Source organism: Cygnus atratus, chromosome 6, assembly GCF_013377495.2.
Source record: "Cygnus atratus isolate AKBS03 ecotype Queensland, Australia chromosome 6, CAtr_DNAZoo_HiC_assembly, whole genome shotgun sequence".
Lineage (NCBI taxonomy): Eukaryota > Metazoa > Chordata > Aves > Anseriformes > Anatidae > Cygnus > Cygnus atratus.
Window position 1 is genome coordinate 9862456 of NC_066367.1, and position 26380 is coordinate 9888835.

At 40.8% G+C, this 26380-nt stretch overlaps 1 protein-coding gene across 3 annotated transcripts in view; it reads right to left on the minus strand.

Moving 5' to 3' along the window:
* AGAP1 (ArfGAP with GTPase domain, ankyrin repeat and PH domain 1) overlaps nt 1–26380 on the minus strand; it is a 372179-nt gene that overhangs the window by 73519 nt on the left and 272280 nt on the right. For all 3 annotated transcript variants that reach the window (XM_035566371.2, XM_035566379.2, XM_035566388.2), the window contains one exon: nt 23469–23630. In XM_035566371.2, coding sequence (XP_035422264.1) covers nt 23469–23630 — 162 coding nt within the window. The remainder of the gene's footprint in view (nt 1–23468; nt 23631–26380) is intronic.

The window sequence follows — 26380 nt, forward strand, 5'->3', positions numbered from 1 at the left end:
GTACAGTGCATCGCCGTTAAAACCAAAGCAATGCATTTCTAAGAAGACCAGCAAAAAGCAGAAGGCTAAAGAGGAAACGCCGTGCGAGGGAAGCATCTGGGACACAAAAGAAAAGATCAGAGGAGCAAGTGTGGGACATATGGGGGCCACATGTTATTCGCAATCAGCCTACCTCCTTTCTGCTGTTTAGACAAAGCATTGCTCAGTGGAAAGAGAAAACGCTTCCTTGCCTGCCCCACAGAGAACCACTATTTTTATGGCATGATGGATTTATTCTTGTTTCGGACCATCAGTTTCATCTATGGATAGGGAGATGACAATCTTGCCTGTTATAGGCTGATAAACAAGCAGCATTTAAATCCATTAACCAGAGATGCACTGCTCTGTACCCTTCTCCCTCTCCAAAAAAAAAGCAGCCACGTTTTGTTGATAGTGCAAGCAATTACTGTCAGCAGTAATTGTTACAAAACAACAGAAAGAGCTGTTTCTGCTCAATGGAGTCATATTTTCAGTGCTTACTTTAAAAATGGTTCCCAGCGCAGGAATCCTGAATTTCCAAAGTATTTGGCCATTGCTTTCCCACAAAATTTCTTTTCCAATGTGTATAAGGTGTGTCAGTGGAAATACTGCAAGCTAAAACCAAAATGTCCTAAATTAGGCGGAACTACTGTGAGTGGCTGAATTAAAGCCCAAAAGAGCACGTTTGTTTTCTCATGTGGTAGAAAAATCATAACGTGCTTGAAGATAAAAAGAAAAAAAATATATATATATTTATGTACCAAGTCAGATAGGAAGGTCTCTGTGCACTGATCAAAGTGCTTCACAGCAACTGTCAAGGCACCTTGTAAGAAACATAACAAAGCTGAGGCAGGATGCAGGCAGTAAGAAACATCAATATTTACATAATTGTCACAGTTCTCACTTTTCTTGATTTTTTTTTTTGTTAGATACAGATAAGAGGTTAGATTTTTCCAAAGAAAAATTTATTTTGTTCAGCATTTCATAAGACGATAAGGGAGACTTCCCACCACACTCGTTGCTATCAAAGGAGGCATTTAAGTTGTCTGTAGAAGTCTTTTAAGATAAAGATAGATCAGGCATTAGAGTAATTTTGTGAGTTTCACCTTTTACATATTCTGAAATGTAAAGCAATTAGAAAATTGAATAGAAATCATAATTTCCATTCCTACCGTTGGCACATTTTTTCATCATATTTAATCCATATTATCTGCACTATTACGAAATGCAAACTCACACTATGCAAATAAAAACCTGAGTAAAAGTCATGGCTGCATTAAGATGTCACAGACAGCCTACTCTTCTGAAAAAGCAATTGTTGGCCTTATCAGTTCCTAAGGATCATTAGATATAGCCTATGTATACAGCTGATGTAAAACAGAGGCAAGAGGATCTATAACTTGCTCAACACCACCAGCAAGTCCAAGTAGTGCAAAGGAACACCTTGGGAAAGTCTATCCATGAAGCAACTTAGAAATGGGCTTATTTGAAGAGTTTCAGTCCTTTGTGAAATCCACCCCATCATCCAGGCTGGCAGCAGTTTGCCCTCCAGCACGGTGAGTGGTGACAGGCATATCTGAAGGGCAGAGGAGCAGGCACGCACTGAACTCGTGTTTGTTCTTGGGGAATGACATCCATATGTGACCAGATGCAGCAATGCTTTCCGCTGGAGCTATATGGACATGCACTCTTTAATTTTCATCCCTTGTAAAAATAAGCATTAGACAATTTCTTAGTATTAGGTGTTCAATTGTTAAGCACGTTACTTTCTTTTTGGTGCAACTTTCCATGTTAGTATAGGGATTCCTCACTAGATATATTCAAGTTGGAGAGATTTATTGTGTCAAGGTTTTTCCTACAAACTACCAAGCCATCTGTAATGATTATTTCTCTATAAACCTGAGTGCTCGTGCTAAAACAGGAAGGTCATCACCTCCCCTTTTGACCAAGCTTCTGCACCGACACAGTTGGAAGACGGCTTCCAGTTTGCCCCCCTTCACCTGACCTCTTAGAAAACAGACCCACAGCTCTGGGTCCTACACCGCGAGGACAACCTGGGGCACAGAGGGTTCATTGGGATAATCCAGGTAGCATTTCACATCTGGTACCACAACCACAACTCCTAGCTCAAACTGGGCAACGGGACCAAGAACCTTCTGTTTGTGGACTGGCCAACTTGCAGAAGCCATTGTTCAACCAGTGGTTGCCACAATGACCTGCAACAGAGCACGAAGGTCTCTGTGGGCAGGTAGTCTTAACCCAGGACTCTTCCTAGGGAGAAGGAAACTATTCAGACCTGTCCGTTTTAAACTTACTATGGGAATAGAATTTTTTTTTCCTATGGAAGATTCATCATGTTGTGTCTTCTCCATACGTTGCATCTGGATTTCAAGGGTTTCAAGTGCAGGAAGCTATCTATACTTGTATTAGATCAGGGCCCCTCAGATTTACTGATAGTTGTTTGTTTGAACTTAACCAATGAAAAAATGCAAAAAAAAATTAAAAAATTGAAGACACCCTTGATGTGGTATTACCCAACAATTGTCTAGATACCGTTTTGAACAAATCCAGCAAGATCAAGGTTAAATTCTGACCCTATGCAGCTGCTCTTATGTGAAAGTTAGAATTTCTGTAATTTGACTTTTTTTTTTTTCCCAAAAAATGCAGTTGCAGAAATTCCCTGGGGAGATGCTGTGGTTGGAGTTAAAAAGTTAGAAAAACAAGGATGCAATTGTGTATTTGCATATTTTAAATACTGCACATTTTGTCAGGGCATACACAAACACATGACTGTGCGATAAAGCAAAACCAGGAGGCTCAAATTAAAAGACTCACGTCTAAGTCCCACTGCCTTTCATCCCTCAGCAAAGCACTGAGTAACAACTGCATTTTGCCTGAAAAGATAAATATTAAATCCCACATTTACATCAGATGCTTGTGTCACACGCTCCCTTACTAGCTGGAGATCTGAGTTGTTAACTACTAAATGGGTAAATGACAATGGCTGTTACTAATCGCTTATTGAATAATGAAACTGACACAACTGATAAAAGATTTCAATCCTGGAAAAAAGTGATTTATAGTATTTCACTCTACTGGCACTGTTATTTGTATGACAAATGGTTGGACAGACACCAGTTAATCTCTGCACACCTCCAACTCTGATGTGGCAGCTTCTGCTGGAGCATCCAAATAATCAAGAACAGCTAACAATACAGCCACGCTGTCGCGAGGGGCTGAATGCTGGTATTTTATCAAGGCTGATCCCCAAATCAATTTACGCAATGGATTTTTTTTTTGGTGGGGGAGGGAGCGTATGGCAAGAAAGAACATCATAAAATCGCTAAGCCACAGCTTGCAGCTAGGCAGATAGGCCATGCTCCTGTAACACAGAAATGAAATCATCAATACAACTAAGGCATTAATGATTTCAGAAAGCTCAGTATAGTTTATAGATTTTCTTGATGGCAAAATCCGAACTGCAGCATCATACAGAGCTGTCAAGACTGTTTGTTATGTTGTGGTGGAATACCACATCGCCTGCTGTGTACCACGAATCCCATTTTCCCCTCAGATGGGAGAGGGAGGTGGCTTCTTTTGAGTCAGTATGAGACAGGGTTTCCCCCCCTTCTTGAGAAACAAATGAAGCATTGTATTTATCAGCAGTCCATCAATAGTAGCGTTATCTCATTGGTTGTGTCGGTAACATCCTACTTCCTGCAGAAGTCAAATGTATTTCATCAGGCCAGTCTTTCAAGAGCAGCAAACCCCTCCGAGTGCCGAGCCTCCTGGAGTTTGCCTTCTCTCGCATTATTTTGCAACTTTGCAACCAAAAGTTTCAACTTTTCATTAAAAAACAAACAAACAAATGATATCCACTTCAATAAGGAAAAACAACTTACGGGAAGAAAAAGAAGAGATGCAGATGGAGAACTGAAATACTGCAAACTGAAATATTGACAAAGATTTTTATATTCATGCAACACGGAGTAGTGTGTACTTCACTACAGCTCACACCTTTTAAATGATTAACCCCAACACAATCCCACTTGATTTAAGAGCAGTTTCACATACAGTAGCAGTAGTTAAGATGATAACTTACTTCCTCCTCTCATTTTGCTGTTAAAAAAGTTAAATGTAAAATAACCAGCACATTACAATCCACCTAAACCACAATAGAAAACAGCTTTTGTATGAATGCCGAAGGTCAAGCAGTCCCATCATATTTAAAAGTTACACAATACCTTAAGTGCCTATTTAGATTACAGCTTACAAAGACAAGTGGAGTTTTCACTCAGTTCTCTTGTACTTGCTTACGCAGGCCTTGATGTAGTACAGCACGTTGCAATTTCGCACATATTTGTAGGCTGCAGCAACCCTACAGTAACCTATTTGGATCATCTGTACTCAACCCATGAAAGAGAATAAAATTTTAACAAACAGATGCTGAGGTTCACATGAGGCAGACACCAACATGATGAAAGTGAATCAGGGTGGATGCTGCCAAGGGTCTTCAGAGCAAAAAGCAGCGGCTCATCTTCTGTTGCGACATAGCAGAGGAAGCTGCTGGGAAGGATGCCACGGGAATGGTGACAGGCCGAGGGAGCAGTCCTTGTAGCAGTGTCTGGGTGGGTACGTACCACATTCATCAGGGCTGCAGCAATTGAGATACGGGGTTGTGAAAGTGTGAACTTGTCTTAGCTGAACGACCAAGACAGGCGACAACACCGGAGGTAAGGCACCATGCTCACAACACAACTGACACATGGAGATGAAGCCCAGAGCACATACTGCAAGACCTAAAAATGGCACTTTTCCCTAGTCACAGTGACATGGAAGGTCAACGAGGACCTTAAGGTTAGCCTTATGAGGACGTGTGTGCCCAGTGTCCTGTTTGGATGGAGAATACAAAGCCGCATGCAGATGAACGCCTCCGAGTCAGCTACAGAATGACAAAGGCTCAGTTTGTAGGAGCCCATGTGAGATTGTTCAGAGAACACAGCCAAGAGGAGAAGGGCACCTGACAAAGCAGGAGAAGCAGCAAGAATTTTCTCCAAAAGGCCTAGAAGATCCCCAGAGAGATAAAACATTACAGGCTGCAGGCTCGCTGACAGAAGAAAAGAGGATGGAGTATGGAAATGACTAACGTAACTGGAAGAGGAGAAAAATCACCCCTAACACCAAGCAGCATTTGGCTGAAAACAAAGCCCAAGTCAACTCTTCCTTGTGTCTGGGAGATGCATACCTCTACAAGTCCTTCTTGTGAATGGTTAACCATTTCAACACTTTCAATTTAAGTTATATTGATTAGTTTTCTAGTGCTTATACAACTTTTTCAAAGTTGTTTTTTATGTACATATTGTCATGCAGGGCTAACTCAGAGTATTTGTTCTTCCAAGATATTTGTGGTAACACAGCATTAAAAACTGATCAGCTTGTTATCACTTCACAATCTCACGTAAGAGATTTAGATAACTCTGTTCGTTACTTAGTCCCTCACTGGAAATTATTTTCCGATTATATCACGTATTGGCCTTCCCATGATTTTGCTCAGGATCAGTATGAGGTTAAATAATACATAGATTCTTCAGCATCCCTTTCTTCTTCTCAGCTATAAGCATAATATTCATTTTATTCTATTTTTCTAAACCATTCCCACTGCTATAAGATCCCTTAAAAATTAAATGACAATTGATTAGAAAGCTTCTAAGCAAACTCTGCAATACTCCTGAGCACAACTAATGCGTTTGTGCAGATGTAATACAAATAAATACATAAATAAATAAATAAGCACTGTAGATGGTGCTTAGCAGTCATCTGCTTACTAGAAGTAGAAACTTATGGTAAAATAAAATTATTTCTTATGAATAGAAAATTTCTTGCTTTTCCTTTTTAAATTGAGGATTTGGTATTATATTCCTTTGTCAAGCATTTCATACATACCATGGCTATAATTTGTTGCTGATGAATTTAAATTCCTTTCGCCATCCTTATAGACCTCACATTCTACAGACCACCAATTTTTTCTAACAACTTTAATTTTCTTTATCAACAGTTATCATTTTCTATCTATTGACTCATATTCACTGCTATCACGTTCACTATCCTTCCAATTCACACTTTCCTGAACTGTTTCCTTCACTTCCACTCTTAATCATATTATTTAAGATACAAGCATTCTTTTGAGTGGAGAAACCATACGGTTTTTGCATTTAAAAAAAGAAGTATTTCCTAAACATTTTCAGATTATTCACATAATTACTTTTATAATAACTTTTCCTTTTTAAAATAACTTTTCCTCCCACATAAATTATCTTACTATTGATCGTGGTTATACAAAACAAGCAATTTAAAAGCCTAAAATTTATGCATATATATAATATATATACACACACATGAATAGAGAACTGTGCTGTGTTTGTTCAGGGCAGAATAATTAGACTTGTCTTGTATTATACAATCTCAACTTTAGGCACATGCCTTATTGACCAGGTGGAGTGGGACTAACAACATTGTTTTGTACTCTGCACCTCCCAGGCATCATAAGGTATTAACACAACCCCATTGTATTCTTCTAAACCATCAATCAGTCCTTTAAAAGAAAGCAGAGGCTCTCCACCTTCTGCATGGAGTTAACATGCAGGTAGTCATAGTAATTGATAGCACAGAAAAAACATGACACATAATAGTGCAAGATTACTGTCAGAATACTGTGCAATCAAATATAATAAAGGTTGATGGACTAGCAGATTCTTCCTTTTATTGTGCATATGTGCATGTATGCACAAGTTAAGGACTGCTTGCTCACCCAGAACCAGGAGGGGAAATAAGGAAACCTACCCCCAGAGACATACAGCTGAGATATAAACAGGGATTGAAATTTTTCCTTGAAAATCTCTCATCCTTTGCACAGTGCTTATTTCAACCAAGTCCATTCCTTCTGTCCCCTTGCAAAAGCAGTTGGGATTCTTACTTGCATTGCCATTAAGAAGGTTCTACAACATTTGACAGTACCTTTTATTTGGAGATAATAATCTTGATCTCCTCCCCCCACACAGGTAGCAAATGTTCATTTTGGATTTGTCAATCAAAAACTCAGGCTTCAATGTCCTGCACTGGTTGATGTGTTAGGACAGAACTATGGTGCTCTGAAAAATGGTGTACATGGCAGGGACCGTACGAGCTAGGAAGCAACAACTCCCAGAAGCTGAACAGGGCAGCTGCCCTTGAAAAGACGAAACTCCTCTGTACCTCGCAGAGTCTCTGCGACCTCCTTCACTCCAGAAGGAGGACTGGAACAAATCTTGTCCTCTTCACTCACTGTAAAGTAAGTTTCTTGTATATTCAATGTCTTCCTACAAGCAAGACCAAAGCACAGAACAATTTTCACAAGCAAAGCCTCAAAGAGACCAACCTTTTGGTTTCTGTGTTGCTCAAAAAGTCATTTTGGATTTTATCCCAGCTGCCGCTTTCTTTTTGGATGCAGTGAAAATGCTCAGGCTCTGGGGGACAGTTTATGTCAATCTTTTCTTCTTTTTTTTTTTTTTTTTCCAAAAGTATTGCAGGTTAAACTTGGGGCCTAACAACCTTGACAACATCACTTTAAATTTTTTAGACGAGCCATTGAGTAGCATTATGACAAATTATGGGACCTGATGGTATGTAACCAGAACATCTACGCCAGTTAAAGGTTGTGGAGGAAGAAAAAGCCTAGAAGAAATATTTCTGGCAAAAAAGAATCTTCTTCCTCTTCATTAGTAGAAGGAATTGCAGATGGTGAAATACTTTGATTAACCACAAAGTAGGGTTTACACAAGAGCCCTATTCACTTGAGACAGCACGTAGAGGATGCGTAGCGTGACAAGGTCACACTCCTTCTTCTGCTTGGGGAGCTGTACTGACAGCTGAAAAACTCTGAAAATCATCTTATTAGAAGTGAAGTTGCCTTTACATCCTATTTTCTATACTTCTTTGCTATCAGGCTTCATGATGGGGATCACCTGTATGAAGTGAACATTTCCATTGGAGTCCACCTGCCCCTGCCTTTATGGGCTGAAAGCATCACGCAGCCAGCTGTGATACCAACCAGCTGGTGAAGAAGCCATGCTGATATCTTGCAGGCAGGGAAGCAGCAGTCTAATACTGCAAGTGCCTCTGGGAAAAAATCTCCCAGCAAAGAATTAAAAGTACATCAGAAAGAGAATAAAGAGTTCATTATTAATAGATTATTTGCAAATATTTTCTGAGTGTCATCAGCTGTTTACTGGGGAATGGCTTTTTAATAGCATTCATAAAATATAGAAAAGAAAAAAACCTGTCGACTATATTGAAATTTTTATTACTAAAGGCAGTTATTGATACGGTTAAGAAAAAAGCAAAACCCTACTTCCAGTCTCCTCTATATCTGTTTTTCCATACCACAGTACAGTAAGTGATGGCTCGGAACGTATTTTGTACTCTTTAGCTTGCAATAAACTAGAACATTGCACTGGAAATCTTTGGTACAGTTTGCAGCAGCAGATCTGAAGACGACCTCCCCTCAGGAATGTCAGCCATAGCTCACAACCACGTATCCACGAAACAGCGCAGGTCCCAAACCTCACTGATCTTGGAGTAAAAACACCATCACCTATAACAGGCCTTGACTGAGTAAACAATACAGTGACTTTACAGACTTAACCTGCTCTACTAGTCCAATGTTGGATGTTTTTTTTTTCTTTAAGAGCATCACAGGTTGAAGCCCAAGCTTTCACTTCTGCAATGAAATAACTCTCCAGAATTCAAGTATATCCCATTCCTTCATAGGGCACGAAGTCTGCTATCACATTCTACCTTCTCATTCAGCATCAGGGAATCAAAATATTATCTATAAGCAGTGGTGACCTAATTATTAATGAGAGTTTTGTGAGCAAACAGATATCTTATGGTATACAGACAGCTTGTGAGAAACCATAAATAGTAGACAAATCATTAAAAATGCATCTATTTTCACATTCTGCTAATAATCACTATGGATCCTCACAACAGATTTTTTATGTAACCTGGCAAGCATTAATTTACTTTTAAACTTACTATTAATTACATTAAGCACATATTAATCCATGTTATTACAACAAGGTTTGTTCCGATTTAATTAAGTATTGAGGCCTCACATACTCTATGGAACTTGGGTACGCTGCCTAGCAAGTGTGGATTTTCTGTAAATAATTCCTCAGGAATCCTTGGTAACATTTTAAATAGCTTGATTATGGACTACCTACCATGAGTAGATGAGTGCTTAAGTTTAAATCTCACTGACATATTTTACTTCTGAGTGAAACTTACAAGTTTCATACTTGGCAAGGATCAATTTAGATGATTTTATCTTATACCAAAAATTCAGCACTGGAGAGTTAATGTATGTGTTTTGTCATAAACAGTAGGAAATCAGGTTAGCTCAAAGCAAATAAACCAGAAAGCAGGAATTTGCTTCACAGTTGAATTTGGTAGCATCTGTAGCTTTATACTCTATGGACAAAAATGTACACAATTGTTATTTACAGTATTTCAGTGGAATCTCTCATTTGAGACTCCACCTACAGACATAGATTATACTGAAACAGATTTGAATTTCGACAATGCCTTTTCTAAAAAGTATATTCCCCTCAAAATCCCATGATTACCCAACTATTTTATATATGGTTTTACAGGTGCCTATACACTGAGTTTTGACTGCACAACTCCTTCGGCCCTGGATGGAGAAGGAAGCTCACGTGACTGGGTTACATCGCACGCGTGACGCTGGAACGTCAGCCCCACACCTAGAAAACCTCCTCTTCACATGCTAAAGTCAGGAACTTGCAGCTGAAGTTGAAATAAGAAAATCAGCGTATAAAATTTTCTTACAGGTGACAGCTGATTCTTCCAGTTGTGTAAAGTCATGTTAGAAACAACCTCCCACGTTCCTCTGCAACTGAGGAAGACGCATGGCAAGAGTGCACTGTGAGACTAAGGTAATGAGTTACTGGGAATGTAAAATACATTTGATGATTTCCTACTCATTTTTTTTTCTTTTAGAATTTGAAACTCAGCATATCCTTTAACCAAACAAGATCCAAATAAAGAGTGCCGAGAAAAAAAAAAGTCACTTAATTAACAGTACTGGCTGTGAGACATCTACAGAGACTGCAAAAATGTTTTTTACAATCATTAATGAGCAGAAAAGACACGTATTGGTCACTGCATAAGTACTGTATGATTTCCTTCACTAAATCCACCTTTCTAAGCTCAGACTGCAACATTCATGTGATAAACAGCATGTTTCACCATAAAATCTGAATTGGTTTTTCAAAAAAAGTTATTTATAACTCCCCATTCACAGCCTACTGACTGGCAGCCATCCAACCACAAAGTAATTATGTGTCTGACAATGATGATATTAAGCCCAAAGTAATAGGATAGCTTCCAGTTTTAAGGTTAAGTAAATCATGAACTGTACTTTTATGTACAAATATGTTGCTTAAAGCATTCAGGTTGTCTTTTGGCATGTTCACTTTGGTGTTTTATCACTACAAGGTATTACCTTGGCTGAAAAGCATCAGCATTTGGGACAATTTAGGATAACTACAAACCAGTTACTGTCACTAACAATTTTTAAATAATAATTTAGAAACTAAAACATCCGTTCTTCCCCCTTGAAATACCACCTTGCATGACAATTGCATACTGCACACACAACCACCGAAGCCCCAAGAGGAGGAGCTTTGGGAAGAAGAAATAAAAAGGGAGCTCAGAGCAAGCTGCCAATTCCTTGTCAAATGAAGCAGAGTCAGAAATACTCCAGCCTGGCTTTGTAATCCATCACCACGAACTGCAGCACTTCCTCCCCAGATTAAAAAGACAGATTCAAAGCACTGGGGAAGGAGGCAAAAGGGAAGTCAAAGTCAAGTCAATGCCGTATCAGTTAGAAAATACCAATGAAGAAGATGTGTATGCGGCGGTAGAGGCTGACAAGCTTTATGCCAGCAAGCGTCAAACATAGCCTCCCCTGGGATGTACCCTAGAAACTCAAGCCTGCCAGAGAGGATCAACACATGGTTGCCTTACATTTTACTCTTTTTTTCCTCTAAAACAGATTTTTCACACGTTTCAGCATCCCATTCAATGGGAATCAGCCTCACCAAACTGCTCACTGCATACACCATGGTGTTAAACAGATTATGAGATGCTTGCAAGATACCTTATTCTGCATAGGAACACATCCCATCATGGTCTTCTCCCAGTCCTTAGAAAACTATCCCCTAGAAAAGGTACTTACTTGCATAGATAAAGTTGGTAGCAGGCACAAACTGAGTCTTACCAATTAAATAAAGTCATTAGGGACAAAGATTTGGAGCTTTTTCCACTAAAATGTTCATCATTTAAGGTCTTCCTCCTCCAAGCAAGGCAAGGTTTGTGCACGTTAATATCTCTTCGCTGGTTGCTGGCCAGGGTTCAAGCACACAGAAGTCACCAAACACACGGATTTAGAGGGCAGATTTCTTTTCCAAAGGAGAAGGGAAAAAAACTGATTCTCATGGCTCTTGTGGGTTGCCTAGTAGTAGTAAAACATTACTACAGAATAACACACAAATCCCCCCCAAACTAGAATATGGAGTTTCAGACAACAGCTGAACCCTAAATCAGTGGGAGAAAACTGAATAGCTATATTTAAAAGAGCAAAAAGCCACCAAGACTGACTATTTTATTTTTACTATTAATCCTGGTTTGACCCTTAAATGGGAAGTCAAAACCAATATTAAAGAACAGAGGAAACCAAAATATTTTAAAGCTGCTTTTTAAGGGGTAGGATTGGCCAGCATAGGATTAGTTTTACCACTAACAGAAAAAAACAAACACTGAACTATAATTCAATTAAAAGGGAAGCAATAAAAGAGGGCGAGGGGCAATAAGGAACGTCACTTGCAAGTTTAAGGAGCACTGAGCTTTTGCTCCAATCTCACTTGCTGAAGCCATGCTGTAAATTCTGTTGGACCTCAGAATGAAGCAGTCCCTTGAGGGAGATGTTTAGAGGCAGAAACACCGACAGAAAAGGCTGAAAGCCTGCAACGCCTTTTGCAGGACTGCTCCACTATTTCAGCGAGCAGTAGACAGGTAGGGCAGAATTATGCTGACATGCAGAAAAAGAAATTTGGGGTGCTTTGACTGGCTCTTTTCACTGACAGCCACAGCATGACTAGCAAATACCAACCCGGAGACACGCGAGCTCTTCGTCGGACACATGGCTGATCCTATGTCGTGCTTCAGCCTACTTTAAAGTCCTTGCTCTCTCCAAGCCACATGTGTGTGCAGACATGAGGTTACTACTGGGCGAAGAGTCCTGGCAAAAAGCATCCTTGTTCCCTTATTCCCTGAATTAAAACATTACATGTTGTACGATATTCAAATATGAGAACAGATTTGTGGTAGTGGAACAATAAGCATCATTTAGGACTAAATATTTTGTTGTATGGTGCTTTGTGTTAGATATACACGTCTTTCAGGATTGTCTTCTCATTTTAGGAGGAATCTGAATTAAGAAAGATGTGACATTTTTATAGGCAAGAAATTAACAGAAGCCTAATCAGCCTCTAAGACAAGGAAATGTAAACCAAGCACCCAGCTGCCGACCCCTTCCCTTGCTTCTTTTAAAGCATGCAGATTTATCCTCATTATGGGATTCGAAACAGCACTTGCTCTGCTTAGTAATGTCATCTTTGTGCCATTTGCAGACAAACCCAATGCTCGCTAGAACAGGCACCAAAAGAGACACGTTCTTGCAGTCTGAAGGTTAAACTGGATTAATTTAGAAAACCTGAAAATTGATACACTATAATTTAACATGTGCTCAACATGTGTGCTCAGCAGCAACTGAAATGAAATATCTTAAACATTATCAAACGTTACATCATTAAATATAAATTAGATGGAAACAGGGGAAAGCTAAAAATTGACTAGGAGTTCAGATACTCTAAATGGCTAATATGTCCATTTTTCACCTGAAGCCCTCTCCAATACAGTTTTGCTATTAAGCAAAACCTAAAGAAAGGTAATCAATTCCAACTAAAAAGCACTTATCCTGGAATGACTGTGCGTAAGGCACTTCAAACCGCTGGCTGGCTGCCAAAGCCCAGACAACAGCTATCAATGTTTCTGACTATCACAGGAGCACAAGGGGCCATGCATAATTGACTAGAAGATGGGCTAAAACTGTGCCCAATCAGTGTGTGATCAAAAACGCGTGGAATATTCAGCGCCACTTGATTACATGGAGGCACGTCCTTTCACTCTCCTCATGAAATCTCTTCAAGGTCCAGAGTACTGTAATAAGATCATTACTGTCAAGCGGTACGAATCGCAGGCAATGAGTCTTGGGATAGGAAGTCATACTTCACAAGCTCCTCTGGTCTTTTTTTTTTTTTTTTTTTTTTTTTTGTATTTTACTGCGTGTTGAGGCAGCAAGGCAACGAGGTGACAGATAATGATCACATCACTGTGTGGCAACTAGAAAGGCACTTTTAAGAAAGAGCACAGAGAAATCAGCTTAAGAGAAACTCAAACTTTTTTTTTGCCTTTTTTTCCCTCAAAAATTAAATAGAATTAAACTGTGCAGTATTCTCCTTTCATGAACTGTGATTTAATGTCATTGAATTTAATCATTTGATAGATTTTCATATTACACCAAAGCCTATTACCTCACAGACAAACGGCCAATTTCCTCCATCTCATACTCACAAAAGAAACCTTTATTAATTTTTTTTGGGGGGTGGGGGGAAGTGGCGGAAAATGTCAATGATGAGGTCTGTTGAAGTTTTCTTTTTACCTACTCCTTTCACTGGAGTTGCACACTACATGCGATGCATAATATCTCTCAGAAGTAGCGTATCTCTATAAAGAGAAAGGTGGAGGGACTGAAAACAGTAGATTAAAGCACGGAGTATAAAACAAACATGCAGCAAGTTAACTGCTAGCATCTCATGCACAGCATGTGTATCTGCACTATAGACTACAGACGGAAAGAAAGTATTTGCTCACAGAGCTTGACAGCTAATTTAAGGCAAACATTTGATTAAAACTTGAAAAAACAACACGGGTTTGAAATGACTGACCGGTCAGGAGCTGGAAATAAAAGGAGGTCTACATTACCGTTAAGGGTTGTCTTGCAAATAAATGTGACACTGACACCACATAGCATAAAAACTGGAATTGCTCCAGTTCTGCTCTTTTCCAAATGGTTAAGGCTGCTGTGACTGCACGACAATCTGTGTCTACAGCAAAGCAAATCCCGCACCACAGCTCCCGCCTGGCATCTCACTTTCAGGAACCCACCCTCCTGTGCTGGTTTGTACCTTTCCAACACGCACCATTTGGAGACTCCTCCTGAGGGCAAGACGCGATGCCAGGCTCCACACGGCCCAGCACGTCGTGCTGCACCAATGCACGGCAACGACACGCTCCATGACAGCACAAGAACCGGGGGCGCACAACGATTGTGAGCACACAGAGCTGCCACTGCGAGGCGGGGTCCAGGGCAGGTTGAATATGCCCAGCTCACCCCAACCTACCCCTGAAAACCACCGTGTGTGGAGACTAACATCCGTTACTGCACAGAAGTGAGAAACGCTTCACGGGCTAGGCGGTTCCTCGGGCCTAGCGCAAGGAGGCTGAGTACACAAGGCGTATTTGAGGGCACTCAATGCTCAGACCAGGTCTTAGCCCTACCAGCGTGCTGAGTAGCACTGTATATTCCTCAGTGCTTATCCATAACTGACTAAATCACCTATGTTTTAGTTCTATTAGTTTTATTTAGTTCTATTTATTATTTAACAGATGACTAACTTCAGAATTTTAGATTCTGTTTTGTGTGTGCTCCTTGATTCCTAGTTCTTTGTAGCATAATGCCAAGAGCATGTTTCATACACCTAGGGCTAGATCAGACCCACTGACTACATTCCCCCTTGAATTCCAGGTTTGAGATATACACGGCCAACCTCTGCAATCAAGCCATTGTCATTAATTTCATGTTACATGCTATAAACAAAAAAGCATGCCTGTAACATACCCTGTGCCTTCTAAGGCAAACTTCAATTTAACAAAGAATTCTGTGGAGAATCAGAGCACACTAAGGGCCACCACAGATCACAGCATGAGGTCCATCTAGTCTGCCATGCTTTAATCAGCAACTAGTAGGGGACACCTATAGAAAAGAACAGCACATATACAGTAATATGCACCCTGATATACCTTCCATAGCAGTGTGCAGTTTGGGGACATCCTGGGGGAGGCTGTAATCTTCATTTTAATAGACCTTCAGGTATTTTTCTTTATCATATTTGTCTGATCTAGTACAGATAGTAGTTCTGTTTTAGCTGCTTAAGGTCCTCTGAATGAAATTGCTTAGGACTTCCAAACAAGCTGATGAACCCAAATGCACAGAAAGCTGAGGACAACAAATTTTTCATAAACTAAATCTTTCTTCCATACCAAAATAGCCTGTTCAGTTAAATTGAAACACCTTGGCTCAAGACTTCATGTATGTGGTGATCTGGAGATAAGTTATATTTAATACAATGAATGCGTAATCATCTTGGTTCATATTTTTTAGGAATTTTAACTTAGGTGTACAGATTAATAATGAAATTACATAGTCTTACTCTCTGGAAAAATAGGCAAATAGCTTTTAGAATAAACACTTAAGTAACAAAATGGGACTAACTACTGGAGCAGTATTAATATCTTAGAAGTATTTCTTGGCATATTGTAAAACACCATCTTGTGAACATCAGGAACCTTTTTCCTAATCAAGATCTCTGTCTCAGGCTGATAGCATAGCTCTAAGAGACACACTCATTACCTAAAGCCAGTAAAACACTAAGGTGTCACTTGGTTTCTTTCACTTATAAAGCTACTTAAAACTTCTCCTTTTCCAGAGAAACCAAGACATAACACAGTGCAGCACTTACACCGAGGACATGCAGTATAAGGATACCTCTGTCATCACAACGTAGCACACCTACTGCACTGAGAGTGGGGCCATTTTTCATTGAAATGTAGGGGAAAAAAAAAAAGCTTTATCTGTCTCCAGATATCCAGATACACTAGTGCGTACAACCTCCACCAGTTCATTCTGGGCCTCATCCTTTCCAGAATCCTCTTTTCTGCTGACCACCACTGCGCCACTTCTCCTTTCAAGCAGGTAGGCGGAACATGCAGCCTCTTCCGACCCTGAGCTAGCAGCAGTTTTAAAAAGAAGAAGGAATCTTTCAACTTGTTTAGCCTGCAATGAAGTAGGTTAAAACAATAGATGAGCTTCACCTCCCTTGTCTTTCACTCCTCAGCATCAACATAAATGTCTTTCAGCAGCAAACCTTTCATGTCAGATAGGCTGTGACGACTAAGGCTGAAGGTTTCCCAACAAGTGACCTTTATGCCTTGGTTGAAAGTAAGTCTCTGAAGATTCGGTCTAGATTTTATTAATTTCTGCCCTCCTGTTTCTCAGGTGTACAGCAATTGTCCAGTGCTGTATCTCCTACGAGGCAGTGAATGAAGTTACTGATGAACAGTGGAATTACAACTAAAGGATGTTTTGACACTGAACAGGTGGTAACCTCTGAGACAGCCGCCGTACGCTTAAATCAAAACAAGCTTTTGGCATTACAGACAACACATATGATCACATCCTGTTGATTAAGTTCCCATGTAGACAGAGAAAGAAAATGCAGTTAGATATTGTGCTGGTTTTTGCCTCATTTTTTAATACTAAATAAAACCAACACTGCAGTCAAAATGCCCCTTTTGTATCAATCTCACTTCAAATACTGCAGAACAGCATTCTTTCTGAAAACTATGGAACATTTACTTCATAAACTTCAGGCACTTAAGAGACCAGAAATAGAAACAAATTGCTCTCACCAACCGTGCATCACGAGATGCATATAAATATAGGACTGAAAGCTACTACTGCCATGCATGACACGGGTCTGCACTTTTTTTTTTTTTTTTTTGAGAGGATAAAATCTTGTTAAGATATCACTAAGTGCAGTGTAACTGCAAAAAAACAGGCATGGAAACAATTAAGGAACAACTGATCTCCTCTGCTGACTTGTCCCCAGTCTTGACCCTGGGCTGCTGCTACCAGCACAGGCTGAGCACTCAGGTGAGGTGCTGGGTGGGCTGTGCAGCCGGCATGGACCGACAGCTACCTTACTAACAGCTTCTGAATTGACCTAGCTTTAATTAACATTCATATGTCTGCATGTAGGCCACTGGAATATTTGGAGAGTAAAGGTGAAAACTCCCCCTTAATGCCATACAGCAGTAAAGTTTTAGTTCATTTTCATGTTTACCCATCTCAGTGTCTCCAGACAAGTAACAAAAACATTCCTTCTTACTGAAATAACACTTCCATGAACACCTCCATATCTACTCCTATTGCACACTGGGTTGTAATCATTGATATATAATTTACAGGAACCAGGTAAAATAACTAGGATGACAAGATTACCAGGAGTAACTTTTGTGGAGTTCCTACATGGCAACATCTATTTACTTGTACAACCTCAGCTGTATACTTAATTACCCTTTAACAGACTGGAAAGAGCTTTTACTTGAAGTTTTGGTGGCAGCATTACTTGAAGCAATGCAAGCCATCTAACAGATTTGTTCCAAAGGTTACAAACTCTTTAATAGGTGAGTAGCTTTGCCCTCATTGCAGCTGCAGGTCAAGATACTATGTCTCACATCTTCCTTCCAGAGAACAGGGAGTGACGATGCTGTGACTTTTTGTGCTGGAAAGGTTTCTGAACATGCTGTCCTCTGACAACGTCAGAAGGTTTCTTCCAGACCATAAAAAGCCAGGAAAAAAATTAAAGAGCACGAAGTAAAATATATATTCCTTTGTCATGGTTCTTAATTCAACGGATTATAAATAAATATTAGCATTAACAATGCCAAGTCCAGCTGTCAAATGAAGGATCTACTCTCCCACAAACACTGCAGCTCATTGTTTTCATCTGTTCCATGCAGCAGGTCTCAGAGGTGTCTCCACTAAATTTCCAGAATTCCCAACTAACACTTTTGTATACGTGTATAGAGATATTTCCATTTAGCTCAGTGTAACCACAGCACACTGAATAGAACTCTGCACCCAAGGGAAGTACGTTAAAATTGTCTGGAGGAGACTATGCACTGACCTGTTTACAGAGCCAAGCATATTTAAATCAGTTCCACAAATAACACCAGCAGGTAAATCACGGGGAAACTTGAAGGATTAGACTAAGGAAAGCTTAGGTTGAGAAGCTGCAGGTAAAATGCACAGTTTTTTTTTTTTCATGCATCATATACTACACAGTCAGTTAACTGCTATATTGCTTTCAATTTACACAAAATGTCAATTTTTCAGCTGTTATACAGTTTCCAGATACAAACACTAAGACCTGCATTTCCCTATTTTGCTTTGCCATTCTGGTTTTGGAATGCCTGAAAAAGGACAAGTCGTCCTGGGAATAAAGTGCTGTCTCCCTTGGCTTTTTGCACATTGTCTTACCCTCCTGGACTCAAGTCCCCACTGAACTGACAAACTAGATGAAAGCAGTGAAGTTTTTTGCTTATTGCTGAAAGTACAAAGGTCCAGCTAAGCCCTATTTTTGCAGCCACAGAAAACAAATAAACATATTTTCATTTCAAATGCAACTACCTCATTTTCTATGCTCCCTGAGATTCAGACAAGAATGAATTCAGTGTTGTAAAACATGGTGGAGAAGAACACAAGCTTTTCAAATACATACATTAATTCACCATAGGAAAACAAAACCCACAATTTATCAGTAAACTTGGGTTCATCCTAAGCTACCAGCCAGGAAGTGTACACCTTGGGGATAGGGCTAGACTGCAGGGATCAGAGAAGCACAGGGAAAAACAATCACTTCTACAAGGGGCAGAGAACAAACCATCTTTGTGTTAAGAAAACAGCTCTAAAAAGAAACATAAAAGGACTCCCCTTGTCCTTCACATGTTCTTTAGAAACCAGCGATAAAGAAGAATGTGGAACATGGATTTGCAGAGAAAATACAGAGTTTGGAAAGTTTACCAAGCCATTAATCACATTTATTACTCTACCATCAATTCCTCTTTCTCAGGCTACGTCTGCACAATGGGGAACACCAAGCTATACTTATTTTGCCTACACTGCTGGGAAAGAACATAAATTAAGAGCACCCCGCCTGCAGCTGATTTGGATCTGCCTGACTCAAGGAACGTGTTCACCCATCTACCTGGACACAGTCAGACGGCACCTACAACAGATTGAAAAGTTGGCCCCATTGGCCAGAGCTCTTATCATGGAAACACTTGCAAAGTATTGATCATCCAGACTTGATGATACCATGCCTTGAACTTTCTATAGCTCTTGAAATAAGCTTTCTGCAGCTCCGACATGGATTGAAAGCGGGCAGGTTGAAGCTGCCATAGCCATGAAGTCTTAAAAAACAGATCTTAACAGGAGTAAGAAAAATAAAACACTGGCAAATATGTTTCTGTGAAGAGTACTTACAGGAAAGCTTTTCGTTTTTTCTACTTGTTTTCAAGCTGAAAAACGTTCCTATTATCACTGGCTGTTCCATATCTGTGGTAGCACAAGGGTACCAAAACAGACCAGGCTCTGAGCAGCTACTCCTCTTTGAAACACAGCTCTGTACAATCCTGCTCTGAGCAAGTATAGACAGCATGGTGGGAAAAACACTGTTGGTTTCTGGCACCTTGCCTAATGTAAGCATTCCTGCTGTTACCCTCAAAAACAGAGGATTTTTTTTCAGTGACAAGTCTTGTATAGAGAAATAAAAAACCCTTCTCTCTGGTTTTCATTGCACTCGGGAAAATTTCACAAGAACCTGATTTTCCAAAATATGAGTTGAATTTTAATTTTCACCCAACTGCAGCACAGCTGCTTTAACATTCTTGTTGCTGCAACCTCCCTCCTAGAAAACCAGTAGGAAGAGAAATAAAGTAACATGAAAGAATCAATCCCAGAAAGAGAGGGCTGTGCATCTGCACATAGCATGGAGAAAGATTTGGCATGAGCTTTGCAGAAGGGTATAAAAGAGATGAGCATCAGTCCTTGGAGTGGCTAATACCACCATGGGCACACTAGTGTCCATCATCGTGATACCTGAATACTTGGGCAGAGGTCAATGATCAAAGCAGGCACGTTCAAGAATAAAAAAAGACTGAGAAATGTAGCAAAATTGCTACAGTTGGCTGAAGACCAGGTTTGAACCTGACCGAACCTCACTGAAGCTTTGCTACAGACAGAAATGCAGGAACCCAGAAGTTCTGTTTGAAAGCTGACACTTGGAACATGCCTGGGCTCAAAGGAAAGCAACATAAAAACTAGAATTACCCAAAGTCATTTAACTCTGGCCCACCATAACTGCCTGATAACACCAGGCAGGTAACACCAGCAGAATCCTCCTCCTCCTATTCACAGTGAGCTCAGGACTTCCAGAACAAAGGAAAGAAGGAAGATGTAGCTCTTCCACAGTTATCAACACAGCTTTCTGTACCCCATGTTCACTAAGTCACCCGCCTTATCTCAGAAACTTGATCAGAGTTGCTAAGGCTAAGCATGCATCTCTCAGAACATCGTCCTTACACTGTTTAATTTGGATCAGTCTGCAAAACTGCAGTAATCCAGACAAACACCTAGGACGGTTTAAATCTATGCCTACTGCAAGTGTGGAGGAAAAAAAAAATCAAAATGGAAATCTGTCAGGTCACTGGGGAGATTTCTAGGTAAGCATGGAAGAAAAGAGAAACTCAGCCTTTCCTGAGAAAAGCCTGAATTACTGACCTGAAAACTACTGCACATCACAAGACAGTCATGAAAATGTCACTTTCCCCACCTTGGAGAAAAACCATGTAACAACCTGAAGCATCTGACTACCCTGCCCTAGCAGCAGGCTGGCTTGTGACACAGGTTGTCCTGGGACTGGAAGTATTCCCATTGCTCAGCATCACTGCAACCTCAAAGAGATCGACACTACCACTATGGTCAACAACAAAGTCTACCAAACATGACTCTTGGCCTGCACTAACATGAGCACCCACAAAACAAAACAACAAAACCACCTCTCCTTCGTTAGTCTTTATAGAAAGTACTTTATGGACATCTACAACATGTACTTGTTTTTCTGAGACACCCTTCTTCTCAAGGGGCAGGGAGCTCAAGCAGGTGTCATTGCTTCTCCTTCACTGTTGGCAGATAAGGCTGGTTGTCCTAACCATCTCCTCCAACCTTGCTACGAATTCAAAGGCCAGGAAGATTAGTCACCTGTTGAACGTGCCCAGAGTTCCTCTCAAACATGGCTGTGTATACAGCTGTAATTATGTTCTTGTGGCCATCAGTAGTTTTTCACTGGGTTGTGCTCTGAGATATTTCAAAGATAAAAGAATTTAATAACCGCTGTGGCCCACCCAAGACAGCTTAAAACCACTCAGGCAACTGTGAACCCCAAAGGGTGCCCATGACAGAAGACATGCAGCATGATGGGGCAGGTCAACGAAAGATAACATGTTAATGTCAAGATAGAAAGGCTGTAATAGCAGATGTCGGCACTCACAGACACTTTTAAGAACCGCCCATGTAAGATTTGGTGTTGCTCATCAGTTAGTCCTTGCCCTTCTCAAAGCATGTTTATCCCATTTATATGAAGCGAGGCAGTTTTGTAAAGTTATTGTAAAAGGATTTCAGACCAGCATGTTAAGATGCTGGAAGAGGAGGAGAAGAGCAAGAGAAAACAGACAGATAAAGGAGCCCCGTACTCCTCACTCCAATCAGAAGAGGGATTTCAGGGCAAGGTGCACAACAACTGCAAATTCCCGACTGCTTGCTGTGCTTCAAAAGTCTCCCTGCAGACCAGGACCACACAGGCTCAGGCTCCAGTGACTTGTGAAAATAAGCTCACCAGGAGAAAGAAAACATACATGCATTAACTACTTAGAAAGAGATTTTCAAAGGCTTTTGATACCCAGCTGGTCTTGATTCATATTGACTTCCACAAAATACGCGTGGACAAATGGTGAGTGCTCTGAAAAATCCCCTCTGTAACTTGCCACTGAGGTATGAAAATAAGTGGCGTAAAGGGGATTGTTAAAAAAAGGATATATTAAAAATGGAAGTTTAAAATAAAATTTGGCTGCAGGCCATAACTAGGGGGAAACTAACAGTAAAGATAGTTAAATGACTGGAAAGAGAACACAACAGGAGCTATTATGAAAAAGGCTGATTTTTTTTTTCTAAAAAGGATTTGTATAGATAGCTGAGAAATAAATTCTGTATGTGATAGAAGTGCAATCGGGAAATTAAATAAATGGAAAACAAGGATGACGAAGTAGTAGTTAACATGTCCCTTCTCAGTTGTATACTATTATCACATCTATTTTTAATGCCTCTTCAGCTGTCTGCAATTGTCATCCTTTTTTCAGAACTTGTTCCAACACTCTTTGATACTGAATTAGCTGGTTTTTTTTTATTTTTTTTATTTTTTACTCTCCAATGCTTACAACCACATCTTTTTCTTACTTAACACTCCCCTTTTTCCAACAAGGTTATTCCATTGTCTCCCTTTTTCATCTCTCCTTATATGTTGACTCCCCAGTTTCTAAGCTTTCCAACTACCCTTGTTCATCTTTTTTCTGGAGCTCTTTTGGCTGAATCCTAGCATGTTTCTTTTCTTCTTTTCTAAAGATACAAGCATGTTTTATATCATATCTGGCCACTGTACACATTGTTACTCCTTCAGAAAGGCATTGAACAGCTATAGCAGTGCTCATGTTGGAAATAGTAAGCTAAACTAAGGGAAAAAAAGAAGTTCTTTTTGGCTTTTGCTTTCTGGTTCTTATAAAAGAACCCAAACATTTAAACTCTCCCCTTTCCTTTTCATCCTCAAATAACATAATCTTTCCCTGAGCAGCTGAATATTCAAACAATAAGGGGCATCAGAAGCATTCACGATTCTAGAGCACAAGATGTGTCTAAGCAGAAGAGGTAACACTAGATTTAATAACACTGAGAAAATATACAAATTCTAACGTGATGTATAGGCTGAGTGAATCTGACTTCTTTCTTTTTAAACCTTACAAGCATGCCTGTACCTTACCTTTACCACTAATGATGCTCCATATCAGCCTGGGGAGACTTTTTTTTAATTAAAAAAATTGGTTCCAAACATGTTTCAGACAGCAGAATTCACTGTCATGTGACATCTCATATCACTGAGCATCATCATTAGAAGATCCGTCTTTAATTTATCTGTTTAAATATAATTCTGTTTAACTTCTGTACGCAAAACCAACAACACAGTTGGGTCATACTTAACAATGCCCTTTGGAACAAATGACAAAATATTATCTAAATTCAGACCTTCCAGTAAGCTTACCTTCAGCTGTGCCTGAGATACCATCAGCTTTGAAATTGCTGGTGCTTTTCTTCCTGCGATGCTTCTTTCTGTTGGCATGAGGTGAAGGAGGCGGATCGAGTTTGGGGCTGGTTGTACTAGATATACTTGGGCTTGAACACACAGAATCTCCTAACCCGGTATCTGCAGTTTGGGGAAAAAAAAAAAAGGAAAAATACTGCATCATTTAAATTAATGATTCTAGAATCCAAGATATAACTCCTTACTGTCTGTTAGCAGCTAACCTCTTGAGCTCATTGGCTTCCAATGACTACAGGAGAGCCTCTAACAATATCCATTACTTTTGCAAAAAGGTACAAATACGCAACTTAGAAATCACTTTATTACTTTCGGTTGCTCTTTCTTAAAAAAATCTTACTAACCCTCAAATTTACTCATGTAGTGCTAGGACAGTTTAATACAAAATGGTACAGAGACACCACAACAACCACTCTACGCTCACTACCTGCTTTTGTTTAATATTAGAGACAGACACACATAGATGAGGTGGTAGAAGTAATCAAGGTGGAAAAACAACTCTCTTCTTCCATGTGTGCAACTCACATATGCCTGGTACAATTAATATTGTGCGGTAACAGGTCACTTATTACATGCTCCCAACAAGCAAAAAAACCCACGTTCAGTAGCTTGTTTAGTTTCCCACTGTATTTTCTATGGTAGCACAACATAGCACAGTTTTAAGACCTAATGACCAAGTAATTTTCACCCATCCCCACGAAGTAGCCCATAAAACCAAATAAAAATAAAAGACTGATGATTCCCCTCGCTCATAAGCAGAGACCCGCAGTCCACTCCGTGGCCCATGTAATGGCTGGCAGTAATACACTATAGTAATACCTTCTGAGTAGCACAAAGTAAAATCCCTCCTCTCTAGGGCCACAGCATGCCCCAGGACAAACTTGCTGTCCAATAACCAAAGAGTTTTCATCCACGCAGACCGACCGAGATCTCTGTTGGATCTTGGTGCAAAGGACTGTAACAGGCACCAGCAGACTTCCCCCAGGCTGAGGACAGACAGATCAGTGGATCAAGTACTCCCTGCCACTCTGCTTGATATCAAAGTGACAAAGGAAGCAAAGACCAACTCAGACAGGTCGTGCATTTTTAATAAACGTACCAATCTTCTCATTTCTTTGCTAGCATAAAACCCAAAAGGAGCACATCAACTGATATGCACTGGAACTGTGATCCTCAGCATCTCTTACCCCCTAAGAAGTGAAAAAAAAAATAAATCTCAAAACCCACATGTATCTTGATATGAACCAAAAGGATATTAAGGTAGTGTTCCTCTGTCCTCCCACTGGGTGGCTAGGACCCAGAAAGACGGAGGAGAACAGGACAGGTAAATGACTGGTTGAGGGGGTGGTGTCCAGACCAGGGATTTGGGTATTTCAATCTCGGTCAGTCCTTTGAGAAGCCGGGTATGTGGGCTGATGACCGCCTCCAACTCAGCAAGTGGGGCACAAGTGTGTTGGGGAGCAAGCTCTCTGGACTGGTTACCAGGGCTTTAAACTAGGTTTGACGGGGGAAGGGAGGGGAGCTACAAATGACAGAGAAGGGCTGGGGGAAGTCGTCACTGCTGTCACTGTTGAAGGCAGAAGGGAAGCACCTCTGAGTTGTCCCATAGGATTGTCTGGGGGAGATGGTAATAATCCTGATACCCCATCCGGAATCTTCTTCTTGCATCCCTCCAGAGGTAACTGTGCCCGCTGCTTCCCTCAAGTGCCTGTACACCAATGCGCGGAGCGTGGGAAATAAACAGGATGAGCTCGAGATCTGCGTTTGGTTGCAGGACCACGATCTCATTGTGATCACAGAGACATGGTGGGACCGCTCGCATGACTGGAACGCTGCCATGGAGGGCTATGTCCTTTTTAGGAAAGACAGGCTGGGGAAGCAAGCGGGTGGGGTTGCCCTTCATGTGAGGGAGCAATTAGAGTGCACCCAGCTCCACCTGGGGGAGGGTGAAGGACAAGTGGAGAGCTTGTGGATGAGAATTAAGGGGTGGGCTGGTATGGGAGACAGTGTTGTGGGGGTGTACTACAAGTCACCAGATCAGGAGGACGTGGTTGATGAGGCCTTCTACAAACAGCTGGTAGTAGCCTCACGATCACAGGCACTGGTTCTCATGGGGGACTTCAATTATCCAGACATCTGTTGGGTAAGCAACTCGGCCAGGCACACGCAGTCCAAACGGTTCCTACAATGCATTGAAGACAATTTTCTGACGGAGCCGACGAGGCGGGGGGTGCTTCTGGACCTTGTCCTTACGAACAGGGATGGGCTTGTTAGGGATGTGAAGGTTGGGGGCAGCTTGGGATGCAGCGACCACGAGATGGTGGAGTTCAAGATGGAACTTGGTGGAAGAAGTAAGGCTAAAAGCAGGATTGCTACCCCGGACTTTCGAAGAGCCAACTTTGACCTCTTCCGGGACCTGCTTGGAAGTATCTCCAGGGCTAGGTTGCTAGAAGGCAAGAGTGCTTGTGAGAGCTGGGCTACACTTAAACAGCACTTCTTCCAAGCTCAGGACTGGTGCATCCCTAAGAGTAGGGAATCGGGGAAGGGGGGCAGGAAACCTGCGTGGATGAGCAAGAAGCTAATCGATAAGATCAAAAGGAAGAGGAAGGTCTACGAAATGTGGAAAAAGGGCCTGTCCTCTTGGGAAGAGTATAGAAGTGTTGTCAGGGCCTGCAGGGATGTGACAAGGAACGCTAAAGCCCACCTAGAAATGAGGCTTGCAAAAGAGATAAAAGATAATAAGAAGGGTTTTTTTAAGCATGTAAACAGTAAAAGGAAGACTAGGGATAATGTAGGTCTCTTGCTGAATGAGGGGGGTGTCCTGGTAACGGGAGATGCCGAGAAGGCGGAGATAC